Source organism: Anser brachyrhynchus (assembly GCF_964034855.1).
Source record: "Anser brachyrhynchus genome assembly, chromosome: 1".
Classification (NCBI taxonomy): domain Eukaryota; kingdom Metazoa; phylum Chordata; class Aves; order Anseriformes; family Anatidae; genus Anser; species Anser brachyrhynchus.
The window spans coordinates 103,181,240-103,205,638 of NC_137694.1; the positions used below are offsets into that span (position 1 = coordinate 103,181,240).

The 24,399-nt window shown below is 52.2% G+C and overlaps 3 protein-coding genes across 5 annotated transcripts in view; 1 reads left to right on the forward strand and 2 right to left on the reverse strand.

The window, feature by feature from the left end:
- PHB2 (prohibitin 2) overlaps window positions 1–24,399 on the reverse strand; it is a 171,761-nt gene that overhangs the window by 120,273 nt on the left and 27,089 nt on the right. The gene's annotated exons all lie outside the window — the stretch shown is intronic.
- ATN1 (atrophin 1) lies at window positions 407–24,152 on the forward strand. Of its 2 annotated transcripts, XM_080553776.1 has the most exons (10): window positions 407–738; window positions 16,030–16,224; window positions 16,421–16,558; window positions 16,927–17,040; window positions 18,114–20,113; window positions 20,194–20,416; window positions 20,507–21,224; window positions 21,940–22,083; window positions 22,369–22,549; window positions 23,088–24,152. In XM_080553776.1, the coding sequence occupies exons 2-10, from the start codon at window positions 16,147–16,149 to the stop codon at window positions 23,119–23,121; spliced, it is 3,630 nt and encodes a 1,209-aa protein (XP_080409902.1). In that variant the 5' UTR covers window positions 407–738; window positions 16,030–16,146; the 3' UTR covers window positions 23,122–24,152. The 2 variants fall into 2 exon arrangements, with proteins under 2 accessions (XP_080409902.1, XP_080409903.1); XM_080553777.1 differs by lacking the exon at window positions 407–738 and having other exon boundaries at window positions 16,183–16,224.
- On the reverse strand, window positions 745–16,019 carry LOC308177159 (uncharacterized protein). The gene is made up of 2 exons (XM_080553982.1): window positions 12,348–16,019; window positions 745–11,763 (listed from the first exon to the last, which is right to left on the reverse strand). Exon 2 carries the CDS (start codon window positions 1,746–1,748, stop codon window positions 780–782), a length of 969 nt encoding a protein of 322 aa, XP_080410108.1. The 5' UTR covers window positions 1,749–11,763; window positions 12,348–16,019; the 3' UTR covers window positions 745–779.

Here is a 24,399-nt window from a genome sequence, read left to right on the forward strand (position 1 = left end):
ACGAGGCTCTCCCTTTGTGCCGTTGCCTGGTAACCGGCGGGGGATGGGAGGCCGCCGGGCGGGGGGCCGCGCCGAGCCAGCGCCGGCCCGCGCTGCATGCTGATGGCGGCCGCCCCGCCTCGCCCTGCCTCGCCCCGCCCGGGGCTGCCCGTGCTGCTTCCCCCCCCCGCCCCGCTCCCCGGCCCCTCCGCCGGGTTTCTGCTGCCCCCCCCCCCCCCCCACCACCCCGCCCCGGGGTGGCCGCTCCCCGCTCGGTCTCCCGGTCCGCGCTGTGGGCGGCGGGGAGGCGGGGACGGGCTTCGGGGGGGTGACAGAGCGGAGGAAGGTTGGGGGGGGGGGGGGCTGGTTCTGGGCTCTTCGGAAATGGGAGGTGGCCAAGGGACGGAGCGGAGCGGAGCGATGGGAGGGCGGCGGGGCGCGGGCGGCAGCGCCTGAGAGCGGGCTGCGGGACGGGGGGCGACAGAGCCGCGGGGCTTTGGGGCGGGAGGGGGGGGGGGGGAGCCGCCGCCGCCGAGCTCCGCCGCACCCCCTCGGAGCCGCTGCCCCTGCGCCCCAGCCGTTGTTCCGGAGGCAGGAGAGAGAGCGAGGGAGCGCGGAGAAGGAGGAGGAGGGAGGATAAAAAAAAAAAAAAAAAAAAAAAAAAAAAAAAGGGGGGGGGGAGCAGCGTTTAAATCCCTTCCCCCCGCTCCTCTCCTCCTCCATTCCTCCCTTCATTCGACCTCCCCTCCGGAGCCGCCGGTGAGTCCCTCGCCCGCTCACGGCCACTCCCGCGCCGCTTGTCATTTTCCCCCCGCTCGCTGCGTTCCTCCGCGGGTGTCCCCGTACCCCCCCCCCCCACCCCCCCCCCGGTCCCCCCCCTTCCCTCCCTCCCTCCGCACGGCGATTCGGGGGGCGAACGGCAAAGTTGGGGGGCTGATGGCGGTCGGTCCATGGCGCTGCCCCGCCGTGGATGCGGGCGGCGGGCGGCGACGGTTCCGGGGCGCCCCGGGGCGCGGTGGTTCCCGGGGGGGCGGCGGCCGCAGCCCGCTCCCCGCCGGGGCTCGTCCCCCGGACGGCGCCGGGAACGATCGTAAATCACCGGGGGGCGCTGCCCGGCCCCGGCCCCAGCCCCAGCCCCAGCCCGGGGCTTGTTTTCCTTGGCCGGCCTCGCCTCCGGAGCGGCGCCGGGGGGGGGGGGAGAGCTCAGTGCCCACCGCGGGGGTCCCGGGGCGGGGACACCCCCCGCCGAGCCCCCCCCCCCCCTTCCCTTCCCTCCGTTCCCTGCCGCAGAAAGTTCGGCGGGGGCCGGGGCCGCCGGTGCCCCCGGGGCGGTGGGCGCGGGCAGCGGGAGGAGACGCCGGAGTTTGGGGGTTTGCGGCCCAGCACGGTGCGGGAATGAAAATGAAACAATGCTGGAAGGGAGTCAGCCCACTCGCTGCCTCCTGGGCAAGCTCCGCTGCTGCCAGCCCCGAAGAATCTCGGCGAAATTCCCTCCTCCGGGGGAGCCGCGTATTGTCCCCCTCGCGCCCAGGTGCAGCCGGGGAGCAGGCAGCAATGAGGCTCGGACACGGTGCTTGCGTCGGGGTCTGAGTGGGGAATCTGTGCTGCGGAGTGTGTCTGCTCCCTCCCTGAGTCTTAGGCGTGCACCGATAGCATTCCCCCCGGCCATGCCATCCTCCGCCTGGGGACCCGCTGCCCTCTCCCCTGAAACTCACAGGGAAAAGCATGGGGACCAGGGAGCAGGCAAGGCCAGTCCAAGCGGGTGGCATCGCAGTGGCATTCGGGATCCCTCCAGTGTGTTGGGTTGGCCGTTCAGTTGCAATTCAGGGCTCGGGGAGAACTGTCTGCTGTATTTCCCGTGCTGTCCTTCTGGCTGTGCCATTGAGCCGTTGCGCTCTGCTGGCGTCGGGAGGTTGCTGGTTTGCGAAGCTTTGGTGGCTGTTGCCCAGCCGTATTTTGCCAAGTGGCCGCTGTGCTGTTAAGTGGCAGCCATTTGGTCACTGTGGCATCACTTTGTGTGTTGCTTTTGCTTGCAGTTGAGATCTGCCGATAGCCGCGTTATGTTTCTGAAGTTGCTTTTGAAAGAGGCAGCGTCTTCATCTGCATTTCTCTCAGTGCTGCGCTGTGGCTGCCATGACTTCTGCAATAAGTTGGTTGTCAGTATGGCTACTGGCACGCATCTCTTTTGTTTGCACAGTCTGTTTTGCAGTCCTGTGTCTCTTGGTGAACAGCATCTCCCTGTCCAGCCAGCCATTCAGATCTGTTTTTATTATCTCTCCTGGGCTGTGGTACGGGGTGGATTGCATGGGAACCTCGGTGCTTTCTAGCACTGAAAGAGTGAGGTGAAAGTAGTAGGCCATTACCATAAGGTGTATAGCAAGAGAGCAGAGAAGGAGTTAGATATGCCATTCATTTTGTGTCCAGCCGAATGGTGGAGCGTGGTTATATGTCCTTCATCCTATATGCAGGTCAGTTCAGAGTTCAGTCCTGACTTCCCCCAAGGAACAACGTGTCCGTGTCAGTGCATCACCCAAATGCCTGCACAGTTACCTCAGTTGCATGAACACAAATCCCACAGTTGTTTGAGTTGAAAGCTAGACCCTCCGTTCTTCGAAGCTCAAGGGTGTAGTGCATCTCTGCCATTGCTGTACATGCACCTTTGAGGGAGTGGAGGGGCTGAAGCTCCAAGATCATTGCCCATGGATGGGACACTTGCAAATGTGAATGGTCAGATTGTTTGGCAGAATGAATTTCATCCGTCTTTCCCTGCTCTTGGCCAGGTTGTTTTTACGTTTGTTGGTGGTGACTGCATAACCAATTGTTTGTGCGTTCTCCCAGTTTCTTGGGAGTAGTATGGTCTTTCAAAACGGACTTTTCTAATTGTGATTCACGGTGGAGCTTTTCAAGTATGGCTGTGAAGAAGTGAATTTATGGTACCGTGTTTCGTGCTGGAAACAATAAAACCCTTTCAAACATTTGAAAATTAAATGTGCAGTGAATTCTAATGAAGGAGAGCAACAGGTATAACCTGCTGCAGTGGCCTGCCTTTATGTCTTTTCATATGAATTTACCTCCTGCCCCAGATTTTGTACCCCTTGGATACTTCTGAAAGGTTCTTGCATTCTCACCTTCGCGTTTGTCTGCGGAAGGAATCACAATCAAGTTTTCATGTGGGCATACTTGTATTCCAAAATAAAACTGGGCGTGCAAGGAACTGTAGCATAGCAGAATCTGTGTGCTAAAGAGCAACCTGATCAGTACATTTCTTCAAGATGGTGAGCCTTTATGTGTAGCTGGAATGGATGAGGCAGGTTTTGTTCTTCCCAAAGTTCATCCTCTGTCAGTCCATATATATGCTTTCCTGGTTCCTACTTGATCTTTCTCACGTTCATCAGCATTTTTCTGGTGGATGGAGGTGGAATCCAGGGGAGCAGCCACTGTGGAATTTGGAGCTGTGTAGGGAAGGATTATTTATTTGCTGGATCTGGGTTGTAATAACTTTGCAAATGCAGTCTCTGCAATGTCTGAACATTTATTCAACACTGCCCCTCCTTAAATATCTACCTGCACATTTACCCAATCTTTTTTTTTTTTTTCTTTTTGGGTAACTGCCTTTTCTTATGAGAATCTGTTTCCCTCCTTCGTCAGTCTGTATCTTCCCCAGTTCTGTTTTTTCTCTCTCCCAGCAGTGTTCTCTTTTGAACAAATAAACCATTTTCTTGTCTCTGGTGGATTTTCTTGACTTCCTTCTTCCTCCATTAGGAGTTGCTATGGAAGTATCAACTATATTTCCTGCATTTATCAGTTCGTCTCTTCCATCTTTACTTCCTGAGGATTGTTGCTATTGAAGTACAGAGCAGTAATGCTTTATAAATTTCTTAAGGGCTGGTAATGCTAAGGAGAAGGTAACACAAGTTCAGAGTATGTTTAAAAGTGAAGAAGTCATTGTCTTAATGACTCTGAAAAAGTCATTGTCTCTGAAAAAGTCATTGTCTTAACTACTGCGTGAGCTACACCTTGGGTATGTATTCTCTGCAGAATTAGTTCATGAGATCACTGCCCGAGTCTGGTCACCGTGAATGTTTTAACTTACCATAGAATGGTTTGGGTTGGAACAGACCTTAGAGATCACCTAATTCCAACCCCCCTGCCATGGGCAGGGACACCATCCACTTCGACAGGTTGCCCAAAGCCCCATCCAGCCTGGCCTTGGACACTTCCAGGGATGGGGCAGCCACAGCTTCTCTGGACAACCCGTTTCAGTGTTTCACCACCCTCATGGAGAATAATTTCCCCCTTACATCTAATCTAAACCTACCCTCTTTTAGCTTAAAGCCATTACTTCTTGTCCTATCGCTACACTTCCTGACAAAGAGTCCCTCCTCAGATTTCTTACAGGCCCCCTTTAGGTATTGGAAGGTCTCCCTGGAGCCTTCTCACCTTCAGGCTGAACAACCCCAACTCCCTCAGCCTGTCTTCGTAGGAGAGGTGCTCCAGCCCCTTGATCATCTTGCGCTGGGGGCCCCAGAGCTGAACGCAGCACTCCAGGCGGGGTCAGCTTGAACATGAGGTGCTCCATTTCAATGCCTTGCCCGAGTTACTGAAGCTGTGGTGGCCCCCAGACGTGTACCTGTTGCCAGGTTGCTCAGGTGCATGCCCCATTGTTCTTGGTGTCACGGTGAACACTGAAGGATCTCTTTGTCCTTCCAGTCGCGCAGCGGGCAGTTGTGGGCCTACAGCCCGTATCCTCCATGTGAGGTGCATGGAGAATGACGCAGTGGAAGGGGATGTTTCCTGCTCAAGTGGTTTGAGCTTCACCTTTGCTTTAGTCTGGGTGGGTAATTTGGGCTTAGCGCTCTTGGGGAAGAGGATTTTGGCATATGCTAAAAGTTTCACGCAAGTCAATATTGTGAGGAAATGACCCCTTCAGAAGCATTGCCGTCCTTCCAGTTCTGGTGATGCTCCCGCAGAAATTTCTTACAATCTGTTTTTGGTGTTTGTTGTGGCAGCAAACACAGACTTGTTATTGTCTCCTGTAAAAGTATCAATGTTTGATTGATTGTTGTGGCAGTATTTTCACCTGCAAACCAAAGGGTAACTGCAATATCTTCTCTGAGCAATTTTAGCCAATGATGTTCCGGCTGGGCTTTGCTGAGGGAAGGGTAACTGGCGGCTTTCAATCTTCATGTCTCTTGCCCTGGTGACATCGTTCATCATAGATCAGTTTAGCTGGAAAATTTTAGTCATGTACTTCCCTGCCTCGCAAGGCACTTGGTGATACCCTGTTTCTTCCACAAGGCTTCTCTGTGTTATAGATCATTTAAGCGAAGGTTACGTTTGAACAACCTTCATCTCTCTCCTTGTGCAGCTGGTCGTATATACTGATGCGCACACACATATATACGTATATATTTGTTTATGTATATGTATCACAGTATATATATAGTAGTATATATATCACAGAAGATATGCATCATAATGTATTGTGTATTAAATTGTAACTAGAATATATATAGTGTAGTGTATTGGATATAAAGCGTATCTATAGGATAGTGTATTGGATATAAAGTATATCTATAGGATAGCATATTGGGTACATTACTGTTTTTCTTTCAGGCTGTGCAACCGATGAAGTGATGATGGTGAAGTGATTTTCCTCAGAATTATTCAGAGTTTACCAGCCTCATTAAGACAGTCCACTCTCTACGAACAGTGGTTTATCCAATCATGATTATCTGTCAGGCTTTCCTTAGATGTTGTTCAACTGTTGCTTTCAAAGTACGGTTTCACCCAGGACCAGCTCCTGCTCAACCTCTCTATGGCTTCTAATGATTTCAACATTAGAAAAGCTGTTCTGGTTAGTTGGCTGGTCCTCTCCCCTGCACAGAACAAGGTAGGGAATGTCACCTGGAGGTTTTTTCAAAAAAATGTTGGAACATTTTTTTAGAGAAAAAAAAGCAAAAACCTTCATTAAAGACTTCCAGTGTTATGATAGATCCCTATGCAAGTTTTTCAAGTGATTAATCTATCCCACTTTTCATATTTTACACTATTTCTGTGTGGAATTTGTCTAGCTTCAGCTCTTATCCATTGGATCTGGAGTCTTTGGCTTGCAGATTAAAGAGCCCTCTGCTATCAGAAATCTTCTTCCTTTGTAACACTCCTAGGCCATGGTTATCACCTTTTAACCTTTTCTCTGATAAGCTAAATATACTGAGCTTCTTAAAGCTCTTATTGTGAAGGGGGAGTGGAGTTATCAGACCTCATATCTTCCTTATTGTTCTTTTTAGGAAGTTTTCAATTTGTCAGCATCCTTTCTGAAGTATGCAGGTTAAAACTGCACACACTACTCCCATAATGGTCCCGCCAATCCTGTATATAGTCAGGTAAAAATCGTCTCTCTATTCCAGTTCTTGAAGAATATTCCTGTCTTTATGCACTGGTGGATATCATTCATTCAGGAACGGCTCCCTTAGAAGTCTTGTGCTGGGAACTCGTGTTCATTTTGCTATCAGTTGTTAATTACAAGGCCTATTCAGTGTTTCTGTTTATCCTTGAATCTTCATCCTTGAAAGCATTCTACGTTCTTCTGTTCTGCATGTAAAAATCTTCCATAATTAAAATGCTTGCCTTCTGTGCAACCTTATTGCCACAGTAATGCTGACTGGTTTGTGCCAGAGTTTCCAATCCATCATTTACTGTATAACCTGCCTCAGCACCACCTGTAAACTTTACCCATGTTTCTGCAAACTTTGTTCAGCCGATGCCTTCACCAGCTACCATGTTCTGTGTTGTCTCTCAGGGGTGAGCTCTGGGGTACTTACTTTTTGGCAGTGGATCCACGCACAAGGTCTTTTTGACAGGACAGGTCATGCTATGCCATAGCTGTGCACCAAGTTTCAGCCCACAGGTTGTCAAGCGCTGCTTTACAGAGATTACTCCAGGCATTAAAAATATCTCGGGCAGTGGTTTCACTTGCCATCGTGCCTTTTCCCCTGGCAGTCCAGTCTGGGCTTAATCCGGTAAAAACCATGCCTACAGGTTCAGCTGGCCACTTGAAAGGTGGAGGCCTAGATCTGTGGTTCTGTAAGGCAGATTATGTATCTGTAGATGGCAGCATTTTGGCACGAATTGGTTGCTTCAAATTCTTTGTGGATCAGGGAGAGTTCTAGATGTTTGTGATTTCAAGTATTTTGTTGTATCATGACCTTGACTCAGCCATAATCATCATGTTTTGTGATTTTATAAAATCATAAGAACTAAAGCCATTGTTCACCATGAACTTGGTGATATACATAAGTCAAAAATCTCTACTTCCCTCCCAAGGGTGGTTCAGTGCTTGCACAGGTTTCCAGGGGGGCTGTGGAAGCTCTTCTCTGAGATGTTCATGACAACCTCATGTAGCTTTGCACTTTGGTATGAACAGCGGGCTTGGGTGGAGACCTCCGGAGATCTTTTCCCTTGTAAACATTCCTGTGACACACTGTTGGGTTTCCCTTCTCTCAGCCCTACAGCGAGGGCAGGATCATCTCACTTGGCTAGTTCTGTAGACCGAGGACAAGCTGTGGGATCCCAAGCAAGGGAGTGACTCAAAGCTTATCATTGTCTCAGGCCTGCTGTACAACTCTTCGTGTGCCCATCTCCTTGGCCCTATTTCTCTCCCTCCCTTCTGCATCATCTGCCCGTCTTCTTCCTGTTCAGTGCCTTGGCCTTTGCACAAATGGCTGTTACGTTGGCTTCGCTGTTGGTCACAAACTCCTAGAAGCAGAGAATCAAAAAGGTGTATTTGTTAATAATAAAGATTTTATTTTGCCTTTGTTACGCTCTAGGGAAAGCTGTTTCAGAGCTTCACCAAATGTCCAAGTCTTCTAATTTCCATCTTAAAATTGTCGGTGGCTTTTTTATACCCGTTGGTTCTTATACCAACCTTCTCCCTTAGCTTAAGTACCCCTTCTAACTACCTTGCGTTTAATTTTTGTTGTTTTGCAGACAATAATTGCATCTCCTCAGCTTTTATATTGTTCTGTTAATAAATTAATGTCTTTATAGGTCTTGCACGTAACAGAGAGACTCTTTGTGTCCCTCAGCATTCTGGAAACTGCTTTCTGTACCTTCTGTAATCCACTTTCATCTTCCCTGGTGCTGGGTGACCAAAGGATTACGTGGGCTACCAGGGGATGTCTTACAAGTCCAGTGCCCCTTGGCGTTAATACTTTTTTACTCATTGCTTGATGCTACTTGCCTGATGCCTCCAAAGTAACAGTGCTCCCTATAGCTCTCCAGTGATTAATACATCCCTCTCCTCTTCGGCATTCCCTACTGATGAGCAGAAGTTCTTACGGCAGATGTGTTTGTTGCTTCTCCTCGGTGTATCACTTAGCTCTTACTGCTGCTGAACTTTTTAAAAAAATACCAATGATCGCTTCATCCAGAGCCCACTGCTCCAGCAGTGGTCACCGTCAAATACCTAGGAAAAAGTGTAAGTTAAGGCAAGTTTATGTGCTATTTTCCTCTGATACTCCTACAGCTTCCAGCCATTTCCAGTTATTCCCTCTTGCATGAAACTCTCCAGTCTCCCCTTGAGTCCATGCAAACTTATGGCACTGACGATGTCCTTTGATGAGAAATTATGCAGTCAACCGTTCATTTCAAGAAGAACAATCTCTTTCTGTTTTGAACTTCATAGCGCTATTTGATGGTCCTCAGTTCTTGTAATGGAAAAGACAGTGAATATTTCATAACCAACCTCTACTTTTCATTACTTTTCATATGTGGCTTTACAGACCTTGATCACATTCTCAGTAACCTTTTTTTCTGGACAAAGATGTTTAGCTCACTCAGTCTAGCTCACTCAGTCATGCCTTTTCATTGCCCTTTCTAGTTTCCGTGGAAAGAGCAGAACTGCATGCATGTTTCAAGATATGAGAAAACCCTGGGTTTATGCAAGTGCACAATGGCATTCTCTGTTTTGTTTTCAGTTCATTTCCCAGGAATTTCTACCATGTACTTTGCTCTCTTGATGGCTGCTGAATGCCAAGGTGATATTTTCATGGATCTGCCTCTCATACCCTAAGGGTATCACTTTTGAGTGGCACTGCTCAGTTCAGAGTCCGTCATTTTATATGTGGAGATGGCGTTGTTTTTTTCTCCGTGTACATTGCTTTATATTTGCCTAGATGGAAGTTCACATGCCATTTATTTGCCCAGTCACTCCTCCTGGAAAATCCTTCTACAGTTCTCCACAGTCAGCTCTCATCCTTTCTTCCATCTATACTGATACTTTCAGCACTTCATTCATTCAAATCCATTTACAGAGTTTGATCCTTTTATCTCCTGAGCTTTTCTCTGGCTCTCCTCCACACTGACTAGTTTGCCTGGGACTGAGGGTCTGAGCAGAGAGTCATATCCTGGCCCGGGCCTCCCTCTGCCAGCTTCAGAACAATATATGTCTTTGCAGAAAGGAGTGACCATGCTTGACATTCATTGCCCTGTTCCGGAAGGGTTGGATGGATGGTATGGCTGTGTTCTTATGTATGTCCTGCAGCTGCCAAGTTATCAGCAATCCCCCTCAGTAAAGACTTGCAGCAGAAGTTTGGAACCATGATAGGTCAACAGGTGGATAACTTCCATGTACCAGCAGTTTGGAACTACGGTGCGTGGAGCCATGGTCACAAGCTGCAACAAGGAATTTATAGCTGAACATAAGGAACCCCTTCCCCTGCCTCCAAGGGTATTTCAGCACTGGAATGGGTGTCCCAGGTCAGCTGGGGAAGCTGCACTCTTTGCCTGGAGAAAGCCCTGAGCAACCCCATCTAGATTTGGTGCCAGCCCATCCCCTCTGTGAGCAGGGGTTTGGAGCAGAGGCCTCCAGAAGTCCCTTCCACCTGAAATCTTCTCTGTCCCTGGGCAGCTGGCCTCCGATGTCTTTGAATGTTTTACTTTGCATTCCTTAGTAAAGGGAAATTTATATAGAGAGAGCGGGAGGTAATTTGTTACGGTAGACCCTTAAACAGTTCCACAGATAAGGTTTACTCAGGCATTGCAAATACAGAAGGTGCTACACTTCCTAAAATAATGAACATGGAGAGTGTGGTGTGTCCTTTCTCTGAGTCACGTGTTGGCCTCCATCCCGCTTCCAATGTTGCATTTTGTGGTCCTCCACTGGCCTCTGCCAGCCTGTATCTCCAAGTGATCCAGAGTCCCTCCTCTGGGGAGGCTGTATAATTCTACTGAGATTTTGAAGTAAATCTGTTGCATACTTACAGTCATTTTAGTGTGCCCTCAGGAATCATTTTACGATTAATGTAACCTTCTTTAGTACATCCAACCTTCATTTAGTGAATCAAATTTTATTTTCAGTTGCTTTTGCAAAAATTAATATCCTCTTCTATACTGTAAATTAAGCTATTGTTAAATGCATGAATGTTTTTATTATTTATTACCTCACTCTAGCTCTAATTGTTTTCATCTATTACACTCTGCTCATCAGAAAATGTTTTTTATTCTCAGATACGTTTTTCATTGAATGGAAGTTCCAGAATTACAGCTTTCATGCTCAAGCTAACATTTTAACACCTCATGGTTGCGCAGGATTAAGAAAAGAAAATATTAATGTAGACTCAATAAAAAGTAAACTGGCTTTATCTCCTTAGGCTGGAGGCACTATGAAAGTTTATCTTTTAGCACTCTTATCTGGCATCATTTCTTGAAACGGGAGCATTTTAATTTTCATTTACTATTTTACAGTGGCGTGACAAGTGAATTTGTCAACAAGTACTGTTGTTATGAAACACAAGGGCCAAACCTGTTGGCTGAGGTTGAGCTCCAGCTTCGTATGGGAGGTATTATTGTAGACATACGTAGGTAGATCTAAACCCTAGAGTGTTCACTCACATTGTGTATTAAAATATGTGTAATTTAACCTTCGGAAGAGAATGAAGTTTCTGAAAGTGCGCATTTATATATACTGGCTAAGTTTATTTTAAAACATTCTGTAGTGACCCATTTTATATGATATTTTGGTGAATTTAGTTTACCTAGAAGAACGCAATGAAATTCCAGTACATTGCTAACATAAAACTGATTCATTTACAGGAGACGACAAAAATTGAAAACCATCTCTGTTTTTATACAGAATTCACATACTCTGAGCACTACCAGCAGTTTCCACGTCCGTCGCAGGTGGCGGTTGCGTGGCATTTCAGTCTACGTTTTCCATGCAACCCAGTGCTGCCAAGCCTCCCTGCAGAGGTGGTGCGATGCTCCCATCCGGTGTGCGCTTCTGAGTTGCTCTGGGCACGGCCCTCCCAGCTCATTGATCCTGGGGCGCAGGTGTGCGGGAGTCTCCTACAGGAGCAGACCACACTTGGTGTGTTGGCTGTGGCTGACCATAGCTCAGGCTGCTGCCTGCCCTGATGAGCATTGCAGTGTCCTGGGCCTGCAGAGAGGTACAGGCGGCTGGGGAAGCGTGCAGCAGGAGGTGGGGGCTGGAAATGGGCAGAGAGGCTGGAGAGGGTCAGGGAAAAGCATAGCCGATTTGTTACAAAACTCCTGGCGGTTCGGGTGGGGAAAGCTGTAAGCTAGCTCACTGCCTTCAGCCTGGGCTCAAGATGGATCCCCCAGTTTCACAGTAACGTTGAAGAGAGGGATGAGGTTAAACCTCTCCCACTGGACAAGAACTGTAACTGGAGCATGATTATTTGACCAGGTCTGCCATGTTATTCCTTCACTAATCTGTTCTCCAGCCTGAGTTCACGGCCCCTGCAACCAGGTGTTGTAATTACTCTGTAGGAGACAGAAAAATGCCTGCATCAATAACTACCTTTCATTCAGTGTCACATAAACATTTTTCTTCATAACAAAAGTTACTACATAAAAAAAAATTAAAAAATGCAAGTCATGGGAATATTCACAACCAAGATAGTATTAGCCACAAGCACTTGCCCACTGCCATCTTGGTATTCTACCATTTTGGCATCCTAATCTGTTAATTCAAACAAACATTTTCACTTTTACAATAGAGTCACACTTAGCGTACATATCAGAGGATTGACAACAAGACTGTGACATGCAACCTGAACCCTGACCTACTCATTTATTGCTATCTATCGCTGAACACAGCACCGTTTCCCTTCCCTCTCTCCTGCGTGCCCTATGCTGAAACACCAGGGTTTGAGCATGAAGTCAGGTAATTAGCCGTTCAGAAATGTCATACGTCAGGACGTCTAACTGCAGTACTGTAGGTAAAACTTTATATTTTCAAGGTACTACGTAGCTGTTAACCCCAATTAAATCTCAGAATCTTCATTTTATAGATAAGGGAAATGGGGACAGGAATTAAAAATGTGTTGCCTGGGATCACTACTCACTGGGCAGTGTAAGATGCGTCAGCTGCTGACGTCCCACCCTCGAGTGCATGTCCCCTGGCTATACTGCTCCAGTGGGCACTCACTTCTGAGGGATCCATTGGGTGTCATTCCATCTTACTTTCAGGACACTTGCCAGCATCTGCAATGTGTTACAAAGCAGCTGTGTTCATTTCGCCACCCTGGTTCCTCCCTCCAGTGCTGACCTGTCCCTTTGGAGAAGGAGGGAGAGAAAAACAGGGATGTGAACGTGGGAGCTAATGAATTGCAGAGGACAATCAGTTTAATTCTGCTAAAAGACCAGATTAATTTTGTTAAGCTGATAAAGTAACAGTTGTGGTAGCTTTTTTTCCTAAGTGGTGTGGATACTGGGAGCCTTCAGCCCTCCCTTCTCCTGCCGTTACACCCAGGCAGGACTAGCTGGACCTCAGCTGGCATTTAACCTTCTCAAGCAGACTAGGGCCCTGCAGTTGGGCTGCCTGTGCTGGAGCTGACCCTTCTGTTGGGCACCAGCCAAAGTGACAAAGCCCTTCAGCCCTGGGTGGATCCTGGGGGCATCTCCCAGGCTTCCCTGTCTCACTTGAAATTGTCTCCCTGCTTGGCTGGGGTCGTAAATGACAAACAGGCGACACCCATATGCCCCCAAACACCACCCTAGACAAACTGGTACTGTTTCCCTTTCCTCTGCTTCTGCCGCCATCTATAAACATTTATTTGCTCAGAACCTCAGTCTAATGTGTAAGTGCTGTACTGAACCAGGGACAAACATTCACGCGACTTTCTAAGAAAGAGGCACTCCGCACTGCAGCCTGCGAAGGGCAGAGTTTATCGGGTCCCACAAGAGCAGAGCAGCCCCCGATGTGGACAGTCCCCCTGGGGTGAGAACCGTCCGGAGCTGGCAGGGAGGAGGAGTGGGATCCATTTTGGATGACACATGGGGGATGCCTGTTGACCGTGCAGGAGGCTGTACCAGGGCTTGCAGGAGAATATGGAGGGGGCTTGGCAGTGCGCCAGACTGAGCTGGGTTATGTGAAACACAAACAGAAAATGGCAATTCGCAGTGCCTCATAACTCAATCAAACCTATAAAGGGCTTCACGAGGCCAGGAAAAGGTTATCCGTTTGGGCAGCACCACTGCCAAATATTTCCTTTCCAAAACCACAGAGCGGTAAGAACTCATGAGGCATTTAGAGGGATCGTCTGTAGTGGGAAGAGTTAGGTGTAACCTGGGTTTTGCCACTTTATTAATTGTCAGGGCTCATACTGCTTTTATTTCACACACGTTCAGATTAGAAGCAGCGCTGTGATCCTCTGCTCTGACCTCTGACATAGCTGATGCTATGCTGAGCCAAATAACGCATGGGTCAGTTCTGCTTTAGAAAAGCCTTAACCCTCTAAGTAGCAGAAACTTCTGCCCAGGTGATTAATTATTGTCTACTGAAATGTACCTGTTTGCTTCTGGCTTTGTTTGGTACTGCGTATGCGGCAGCTGAGAAAAATACTGGGTTGGTATTTCCTTTAAAAAGGGAAGTTTCAGTAAGTGGTTGCCTGCATACTATTTCTCTGATTTACTTCTCTGGACAGAAGACCATCATTGTTGTTCTGGAGCTACTGGATAGCCAAAGTGAGACCTCTGCACCCCGTTACAATGCCCAGAGTGGGAGCTGCGAGTGGCATCGCTGCTGAATGTGAAATAAGGAGCAGCAACGTGTCAGTAACACGCTGTTGCTAGTGCTGTGCATTCAGTCGGAGCCGAGCCGATACCAGCAGGCTGCCAAGATGGCGTGCGCTGAGGTGGTGTTCAGCTGGGGTCACCTTACCGTGCTTGTTTCATGTCAGAAATGTTAATTCTAGATGCTTATCTAGAATAGGGTATAGCGTCAGTGTAACTGGCTGAATTGGCAACCAAAGACCAAATTATGTCAGAAAAGCAAGGCTTCAAAAGGTGTCAGTTCACAGGGATCGGGAGAGTGCTCTGTCTCCGCTAGGTCAGTTTTCAAGCAATGCGAACTATTTTTCTGTTAAAGAAGAGGTCTAAGCTAATGAATTGTTGTGTGGGGGAATTAACGCTGGATGAGTCCCCTGTGGCTTTCATGGTGAGGGTCAAATAAAATATTAATGAAATTAAAACAAACAATCCCCCGTTCTTCCCAAGTACCTTCTGTATGAGTGTGTCTCGGTGCTGGCCAGGGAAGATGAGGAACCCCATAAGAGGCAGGTCAGGGTAATTACTTCCTTTTTACAGAAAGGGAGATGGAAGCAGTGGAAAGCGGTGACCCTGGTGCCACACAGCTCAGCAGCAAGGCTGCACAGCAGCAGCAGGGGCTTTCCCACCCCATGCCTTTCCTTTGATCCCTGGGTTCAGCTCCCTTTTGAGAGAAACGCATCTAGACTCCAGCACTGGCTGGCTAGAAGCCGATCTTTTCAGAGCTGGCATGGCCTCCAGGAGTCCCAGCCTTCAGGTAGTCTTACACTTATTCCAAATGCTTGCAGAGCAGAGCATATAACCCAAAAGATGTGGGTGAGTGTGTTCTCCTGATGTCTCATCCATGGGACACATTTCATTCTCTTGCAGATTGTCCATCCCAGATGCTGAGTAAGGGAGCTCATACAACAGGCTGGGGGAGGGCAGTGTTTTTGGTTCCACCTCTGCCGTATGGGGCAATGCAAAGGGTCCTGAGCTGGAGCCTTGCAAACCAACTTCGGTAGCAGCAGTACTGAAACACCCCAGCCCAATTCCCGGGCTAACACAATCATGGTGCTTTCATACTCTGAACTAGGAGCTGTGTGGCATCATGAGGTGTTAAATATCTAAATATCCGTGCTTTCAGGACACAGCACAAATCTGCAAGTTTATTCAGAGGGAGCTTGGAAATCTTCCTCCTGTTGCAAAGTGCAAGGATGTGCTGTGCATTTCTGGTTACAACCCAGTGTATGGGGAGGAAGGAGGCCTAAGGAGATGCTCCAACCTCAACAGTGTTGATTCTGTTTGCGTCATGCAAAATCAAAGCTGAATGCGTATTCTTGTACCTATTTGTGTACTTTGGACACTGAACAGCATGAGCAGGACTCGTCACATTTTCTGCATAACAGGCTGGTACATGTGTGCATGTGCGTATGCTCTGGGGAGGCCAGGGCTGTACGATACTCTTTGCAGCAAAGACCTTTGGGGGCTCATTACACAGAGTTAGCTAATGACAGCACATGGCCAGTTAGTGATAGTGTAACTTAATGCACTGACGACGAGTGCAAAAAGGGACTTCTGAAGTTAGAAAAATAGCCATTAGGATCTTTTTAAAGCATTCTCTTATTATATTTTTGTATCATCTCTCTCTTTTAAGATCAAATAAACAAGGAAATGGAAATGCTAAAATGTTTTCAGGGAAAAATCAACATACTGATAACCATTCCTCCCTGCTTCCTCCAAAAAGTTATTGTTGCATCACGACTGCCTTGCGTTGTGTGTATCAATCCTAGAAATTGGAAATCAGAGATGACAGCAGCCTAATCTTTTCCCCTACTGATGGGAAAGTTTATTGCATTCTTGGTAAAGATCCTTGCATCTGTGAATAATAACAAAAGAAACAGCAATAGTTTTGTCATACTTCAATAACAAACCACAAAAGGATGTCCCACACAGTATACTCACTCTTTCTCCCCTCCCATCTCCTTGTCTGCCTTTCAGTACACACCAGGATCTCGTTGCAGTGCTGGTGTAAGCCCTCCGTTCCAGAAGACTTGCTCTTCTCCATCTCGGTCTCCCCAGGAAGAGCAGAAGGGAGCTGCGGAGCAATAAAAATTTATGTTTTCATCAAACCGGGCCAAGGAGAATGGGGGTCCCGCACCCAAAAGAATGAAGACACGACAGAACAAGGACTCGGTACTTGGGATGGGAGAGGGAGCTGGGAACCCAGCAGGAGCAGTGGGGTGGGACTGAGGTTCACAGCAAAGACAGTGACCATGAGTTTGGTATGGTGGAGTGCCAGGGCCATGGGTTCAGGGCTTCGGGAGGTTAGGAGACAGGGCAGGAGTGGAGGGAGGTGCAAAGCAGGACTGATCTGATCATCCCTCTCTAGATGTCAATGCGGAGTGGACGGAAGAAAGAGACTCCAGGGCCCCGAGAGGAGCTCAGGTCACGGGGTCGAGCTTCCCCCGGCGGCGTCAGCACCTCCAGCAGCGATGGCAAAGCTGAGAAGTCCCGACAAGCGACAAAGGTAGTATAAGCCAGTAGGCGAGCACGGGGGGGATCCAGCCATACGGACCATATGGGATCTACTACGCAACCCATGCTGTGTTAGCTACCTGGAATGGGTGGGAGCCCTTCTTTTGTCCTCAGCACCCTGCACTTCCCAATATTTCCTACAAACCAGTTTTCAGTATCACCTGCCCTTTTTAATACTGATTTTTGCCTTTCTCTGGCTCGCTACGACATCCTGCTGTCCATGCCCCACTGTCTGCTAAGCTATGCAACACAGGCGTCGTGGTGGCTGTGTCTCGCCTGCTGCAGGCTGGGAAGGTCTGTCAGGGTGGGAAGTTTTCCTGTGGCCCTGCCACCCCCCTGTTCTCCTTCTCTCCCTTACAGAAAGGCCGGGTGGAGGAATCCTGCGCCCCCAAAGGCAGCAAGCAGGGGCGAACGGAAGAGATCTCGGAGAGCGAGGGGGAGGACAGCAATGCTCCCAAAAAGACCAAAACCGAGGTGAGTTCTGACTGCAGTGGTTACTGGCACACACTGGGCCCTACCTGTGCTGCTCACACCTGCCTAGCTTGAGATTCTGGCTGCTGGGCAGCCCTGGCAACTCAAGTTTTGCTCTACAGGTCTTACACAGGCAGAGCCTAAGTGACGTGTGGCTGGCTGCAGAAAAGCCGCCAAAAGTGGTAACCGAGCAGATGAAGGTTCTCTTTCTTTATTTAGCCTTGTCTGAGGGGGACTGCTGCGTGCCCTGCCTTCCCCGGCTCTGTGGCAGGAGCTGGGTCGCCCACCGGCTCTGTGTGCAGCTTTCTGTCAGGTTGGACTCTACCTCTATTCCTCCCACAGAACAACGTAAACCACAGATGCTTAGGGCTGCAGGTGGTGGTTGTACCAGTCCCGAAATGTGCAAAATCTGCTCACACCTGCGTGATGCATAGTTAAAGCAGGGCCTTTCTGAAAGGCCAACGCTGGGCTGAGTCAGTGATCGGGCAGTTGGAGGAAGCCTCGGCTCTTGTAGGGAACTGGAGCAGGGAACTGGAAGCACAGAAGCGCTGGTAAGGAGTGAGGCCGAGAGAGGACATGCTCAGGGGGGCAAAGGGGAACGGGTCTCCTTGCCGAGGAAGGGAGGTGATGAGGAAAGCCCTGCATGAAGGAGAAGAGCCACTGTGGGTGTAGGGGCTGTGCTGGCGGCACTACCTCCCCTTGCTGTTCGTGTGTGCTGCTTTGTGCCACCCGGTGGTAGCACTGGGTTGTGCCTTGGCCAACGGCCCATTCCCGGTGGTGCTGGGGCCTTTTCTATGCGCTCTCAGCCTCATCTGTAACGGTTACCTGCGCCTCCGAATACAAGACACGCATCACCTCCTCCCCGGGTGTGTGGGACTCATGAAGTGCCTGGGAGCGCTGGAGCTGCTGCTCTGGGGAGAGGCAGGAGGTCTGGTGCTTTTTATGCCTTACCAGATGAAGTCTCCTTCCGTCCGTGTGCTTTTTTAGTCCCAGGGCTAGCAGATGAAGGTCAGAGTTTTAAGTGTTGCGTGTGGTCTGGGAGACCGCATAACTTCTCCTTCCTCGTTCTGCTTCAGGAGTTACCCTGTCCTCCGTCCCCGTCCGATGTTGACAGCCTCGATGGCCACAGCTTCAACGATGAGATGAGCAGCGACCCACGGGACATCGACCAGGATAACAGGAGCACCTCGCCCAGCGTCTACAGCCCTGGCAGTGTGGAGAATGACTCCGACTCCTCCTCCGTGCTGTCCCAGGGACCGTCTCACTCCTACCACCACCCTCCGCTCTTCCCCCAGAGCCCTCCGGTTGCCCCCCCTCCCGACAACCTGGCCCGGCCACCTGAGCCTGGCTTTGGTCTCCCAGGCGAGGTCCACCCCCAGGGCCCTCCCGTGGGCCCCTACCACTCCCAGCTAGAGGGCCAGGCCTCCCGAATTTTCCAGGCTCAAGCCCCACAGACACCCACCTCCTCCTCTTCTGCGGTTGCAGCCTCTTCTGCCCCCTCCTCCTCCTCCTCCTCCTCCTCCTCCTCCTCCTCTTCCTCCTCCTCCACCCACGCTCCTCTCTATCCCACGGCCAATGTGGTTCAGGTCGGGGCCAAAATTGCCAGCGGAGCAGGGGGCCTCTCAGCATCAGGGGGTCGCGAGCAGACCCTCGGCACCAAGCACAACCCGCCACCCACCACCCCTATCTCCCTGGCATCGGTGGTTGGGGGGCTGCCCCCTCAAAAGACGTCCCCAGTCAACCCTCCGGCTGCCCCCCCGGCCTCGGCGCCTTCCTTCCCCCACGTCTCCGCCAACCTGCCACCCCCGCCGGCCCTGCGCCCGCTGAACAACGTGGGGGCCGCCTCCAGCTCCCCGGGGGTGGCGGGGCAGGCTCTGAGCGGGCACCTCCCGTCACCCCACGGCATGGGGCAGGACAAGGCGCAACCCCTGGCCCCCTCACGCTACCCCTACGCCCCTCCATCTCTGCCAACCTCCAGCTCCTCCGCCCAGTACCCTCAGCCCTCTCCAGCCCAGCCCCTGCCCAGTTACACGGCCTCCTACGGGCACTCCTTCCCCCCACCCAGCGGCCTCTCCGTGTCCAGCCAGCCCCCCAAGTACACCCAGCCCTCGCTGCCCTCCCAGCCTGTCTGGAGCCAGGGGCCACCCCCCTACAGCCGTCCCCTGGGCAATGCCAGCTCCCACCCCGCGGCCTCCTTCCCCAGTCAGTCTCCCCATCACCAGCAGCCGCCCCAGCAGCACCACCACGGCCATGGGAGCGGCGGGGGGGTCTCCCCAGCAGCAGCAGCGCCCCCCCCCCAGTCCTCTGGGGGCTATCCCCATGCCCTAGAGTCCAACAGCCATCACCCTTCTCATGCCACGTACGGGCTGCGCCTCTACCCTCCCCACAGCCAGGCCACTTACAGCCAGGCGCCCTCTGCCACCGCTCCTTCCTCCTCCTCCTCTTCTTCTTCCTCCTCCTCTTCCTCTTCCTCCTCTTCCTCCACCTCTTCCCAGGGAAGCTACCCCGCCATGTGCACTCACCCCCAGGGGCAGAGTCCTGCCACCTACACCTTCCCCCCACCGCCACCCCCCTCCCCAGCCCACGGGGCTGGCCCTCCAGTCACCTCTGCGGCCACCACCCTCTCCACCGTCATCGCCACCATGGCCTCCCCCTCCACGGCCCCCTACAAGACCATCTCGCCCCCGGTGCCCCCCTCGGCCGTGGCCCCGTATGGGAAGCGGGCGGCTTCCCCTGTCCCTACCTTCCAGCCCCCAGCGCCCTACAAGCCAGGCTCGCCCCCAGCCTCCTCGGCTGCCCCTTTCCGGGCAGCGACCCCCCCGGGCTACCGTGTGGCCTCCTCCCCAGTGGCCGGTGGCTACAAAGCCCCCTCACCAGCCCCACCTGCCCCACCGCTGGCGGGGAGCATGGCTGCCCCAGCCCCCCCGCCGCCCCCGCTGCCGCTCAGTGCTGCCCAGATCAAGCAGGAGCCGTCGGAGGAGTACGAGCCCCCTGAGAGCCCTGTGCCGCCCGCTCGCAGCCCCTCGCCACCCCCCAAGGTGGTGGATGTGCCAAGTCATGCCAGCCAGTCGGCCAGGTGGGGGCAGCGGGGTCCCCGTCCCCGTCCCCGTGCCCTGTCCCCCTGCCATACCGACACGCTTCCCTTCTCATTCCCAGGTTCAACAAGCACCTGGACCGCGGCTTCAACTCCTGCTCCCGCACGGACCTGTACTTCGTACCCCTGGACGGCTCCAAGCTGGCCAAGAAAAGGGCGGACTTGGTGGAGAAAGTGCGGAGAGAGGCCGAGCAGAAGGCGCGGGAAGAGAAGGAGCGGGAGCGGGAGCGAGAGCGAGAGAAGGAACGGGAGCGGGAGAAGGAGCGGGAGCTGGAGAGGAGCGTGGTAGGCGTGGTGGGGGCACAGCCGGCGCTCGAGGATGCCCTTGGTGGTTCCCCGCTGGGACCCTGACGTTGTTTCTCTTCTGTCTTGCAGAAGATGGCCCAGGAGGGCCGGCCGGTGGAGTGCTCGTCCCTCGGGCCTGTCCCCCACCGCCCCTCCTTTGAGCAGGGCAGCGCCGTCGCGACCGTGCCGCCCTACCTGGGCCCCGACACCCCGGCCCTCCGCACGCTCAGCGAATACGCCCGGCCCCACGTCATGTCCCCCAGCAACCGCAACCACCCTTTCTACGTGCCGCTGGGCGCCGTCGACCCGGGCCTGCTGGGCTACAACGTGCCGGCCATCTACAGCAGCGACCCAGCCACGCGGGAGCGAGAGCTGAGGGAGAGGGAAGCCCGCGAGCGAGACCTGAGGGACCGCGACCTGCGCGAGCGCCTCAAGCCTGGGTTTGAAGTCAAGCCAGCCGAGCTGGAGCAGCTCCACGCCGTGCCGGCTGCTGCCATGGATCCATTCCCACGCCACGGCGGGCTGAGTCTGCAGACGGCCCCCGGCCTTCATCCTGCCTTTCCCTTCCACCCAGGGCTGGGCCACTTGGAGCGGGAGAGGCTGGCGCTGGCAGCCGGCCCGACCCTGCGCCCCGACATGTCCTACGCCGAGCGCTTGGCGGCCGAGCGTCAGCATGCCGAGCGGGTGGCTGCTCTCAGCAACGACCCTCTGGCCCGGCTGCAGATGCTCAATGTGACACCCCATCACCATCAGCATTCCCACATCCACTCCCACCTCCACCTCCACCAGCAGGATGCCATACACGCAGGTAAGGACGGCGCAAAGCAGTGCTCCGCTTCCTGCGGCCCCCCCCTTGGCACTCCTTCCCTCTGTCGTGGCAAAGCCCACATTCTGCTGACACAAGACTTTGAGGGCCCCAGATCCTCATCTTCAGGCAGAGAAGGTCAGCCTCGTGGTCGTTTGGCCTCGTCCGCACTCCCAATAAGACACCGACCTCGGAACTGAGGTGTAGTCCCATTTCCTCGTCCTACAGGACAGCAAGGTGAAAGCAGTTTAGTGATGCAAATCTCATGGAAGCAAAGTCCAGACTACAATATAATAGAAAAAAAAAAGTGCTGTGCCTGCTGGGGTACTGTGAGATGTCAGTGGGATCTGGTAGCTGAGTCACAGACACCCATGCTAATCGTCCACAACTACTCAGAGATAGCAACAGGTACAAATTAAAGGCCTGGCGGTGAGTCCAAAATACTGGGGAGAGTAGCGCAGACTTGCAGGTCCTTTCAGAATTGGCTCTAAGGAGCAGTACTTCTCCCTGAGGAATATGGGGACAGAGCTATGCCAGACTGCTTCGTGTGAAATTCAATGCAGGCAAAAGGAGATGTTACTGCGTTGCCTGGCGTTGAAGTCATTCGTTCCACCCCTAACACAAAATGACCATCTCCATGTCTGTTTCGTTGTTGCGCCTTCCCTGTGTGACTTGCAAAGCATGGGACAATGAGCTTTTGATGTCTTTTTCTTCCCAGCCTCAGCCTCTGTTCACCCCCTTATTGACCCACTTGCCTCGGGATCGCATCTCACTCGGATACCGTACCCAGCTGGAACCATCCCCAACCCTCTTCTCCCTCACCCCCTACATGAGAACGAAGTGCTGCGCCACCAGCTTTTCGGTAAGAATGGTCACAGGGTCTGCTGGTCTCCTTTAAAGAGCATCAGCAGAGCTCCGAGGGGCAGGGTGGTCGCAAGGGGGTTGCCAGACCCGACGAAGGTTTATTATAGATAGACAGAGCTCTGGCGTGGCGTAGGACAGGCCTGCAGTATCAGGGGCTGAGCGAGTCCTGCTCGTTGGCAGGGCTGGAAGAGTAAGTGCCGTAGAGCCTCAGCTGGGCTGTGGGACCACAGGCAAGGACGGAGCTGTTATATTAACTCGTTTATTCTCTCGTTTGCGGTTGCAGCTGCACCCTACAGGGACCTGCCGGGGTCTCTCTCTGCGCCCATGTCAGCAGCACACCAGCTCCAGGCCATGCACGCGCAGTCAGCTGAGCTGCAGCGCCTGGCTCTGGAGCAGCAGCAGTGGCTTCACGCCCACCACCCTCTGCACGGAGTGCCGCTCCCCACGCAGGAGGATTACTACAGGTGCACGGACCCGCTCGCAGAATGCTCTTTGCTCACATAATAATGCTGGCCAGCCTTGGCCCGAGGAGGGCAGAAGTGGGGGGCCAGGGGCATGTTTCCCTGTAGGTGGGTGGCTCCAGCGTGGCCCCACGCTGGGTGCGGGGCTGCTTGCTATGGGGCACAGCCCCATAGGGGCGGTCGCTGTTGGCCAGAGGTTGCTGTGGGGTTTCAGCTCCTGTCCTCAGCAGGGGGGGAAACCCAGCGTGTTTCACACACGATAATGCAGTTGTGACTAACTGATACCTGTGCCAAAATACCAAACATTCACAAGGGCTGCATGCTTTTGCCAGGATGAGGCTTTCGCGAGTGCACAGGGAAGCACGTTGGGAGAGAAATGCAGTATTTTGTTTTGGATAGCAGCTCTTCCTTGAAGGATTTGCAGGGTTTTCCAAATCTGCACTGTCATGCGGGACTAGGCTAGCAAAAGGCAGTGCACAATACTGCATCTTTTATCCCTGTGTCTTCTCCCTCATAATCACCTTGTTCATCTTTATCCTAGTCACCTGAAGAAAGAAAGTGACAAACCCCTTTAAATGGACTCCTACTGTCAACACGACATCCTCATGTCTTTCTCTGAAGAGGAGCAATCAATCAGCCAAATCCCGGGGGAGGGGAAGCTGCAGAGTTACACATCTTGATCCTACCATGCAGCAGACTGCAAGAGAGGATGGGACGAAAGTAGAGGATGGCATCCTGGGAGCAGAAAGTGGAGAAAAGAAAACAGGGAGGGATCGAAACGCCAGCGACAGACGCCAAATGATTTCAGCACGGCTCTGAAGTGGCTGAAACCAGCGTCGTAAAGAGCTCAAAAAGACAAAGACTGGTGTGAATTCAAGACTGCAGCAGCTCCATCCTTTGTTTTGAGGGAAGTTATGTTAAAGTAAAAAGCGTAAAGCATTGCAGGACTTCACGTTCATGATGCAAAACCCAGCAGAGCCTTTTTTCAAGACGCCTCCTCCCCCCCCCCCACACACACACTTTAGATGTAAGATACTGCTTAGTGAGACAGAAAAACAAAGCGGGACTTTTCCGGCGTGGCTTCCAAATCTCCGAAATCCCTTCAGATGCAAACGCGGCATTACTGGACCCCTTCAAAGACGGCTTCTCTTGCCTGATGCCAAGGCGTTGGTCCCGGCCAACTGGGTGCCAAGCACCACGAGACTTGCCTGCAAGGTGTAGGGCTGCCTTCCCACACCTCGAGGGGACGGATACGGCCACGAGGTGCGAAGCACCACCGCCCGGACTCGTCAAGCAGCCACCACCCCTGGACCCTGCCAGCCCCACCGGGAGCGCCGATGGGGGCCCGCGAGGTCGCACCCCGGGACCGTCCCACCCCGAGGCCGCGGCGGCCCCCTTGCCCCTCGCCCCCCTTCTCCTCGGTGTACTTTAAGTCATGCACATCCTGTTATAGACGTGGCAGTTTTATGTAGCAACTTGTGACCCCCCCTTCGCCCCCCTTACCCCCGCGTGCGTGTCCGACCTCACGGTTGTATAACCCGACCGGCCCCCGTATATATATATATATATATATTTACTTATCCATTAAACGGAAGGAGAAAACCAACCGGCAGCGCAGCTGTGGAAACACACCCGCAACACCACCCCCCTACGCCCTCCCGATTCCTCCCCCCCCAGCCCCCCCAACCACATGCTAATAATTTATATATAAAAATATATATATGAAGCTCTTAAAAAAGCGAACAAATGAGCAAAAACAAACAAACAACAAAAAACAACAACAAAAAAAAACCACCCTTCCGGAACCAGCCTCCGTTGTGTTCATTTATCGCAGCCGGGGGGGGGGCCAGCAG

Excerpts from the sequence above, each read along its gene's own strand:
- LOC308177159 (XM_080553982.1), bottom strand. The coding sequence starts at position 1,748 with ATGCCACCCGCTTGGACTGGCCTTGCCTGCTCCCTGGTCCCCATGCTT.
- ATN1 (XM_080553776.1), top strand. The coding sequence starts at position 16,147 with ATGTTTTCATCAAACCGGGCCAAGGAGAATGGGGGTCCCGCACCCAAA. Across the intron at positions 20,417-20,506 it reads GGGAGCTGGAGAGGAGCGTG|AAGATGGCCCAGGAGGGCCG; the intron begins GTAGGCGTGGTG and ends TCTGTCTTGCAG. Across the intron at positions 22,084-22,368 it reads GCTGCGCCACCAGCTTTTCG|CTGCACCCTACAGGGACCTG; the intron begins GTAAGAATGGTC and ends TTGCGGTTGCAG.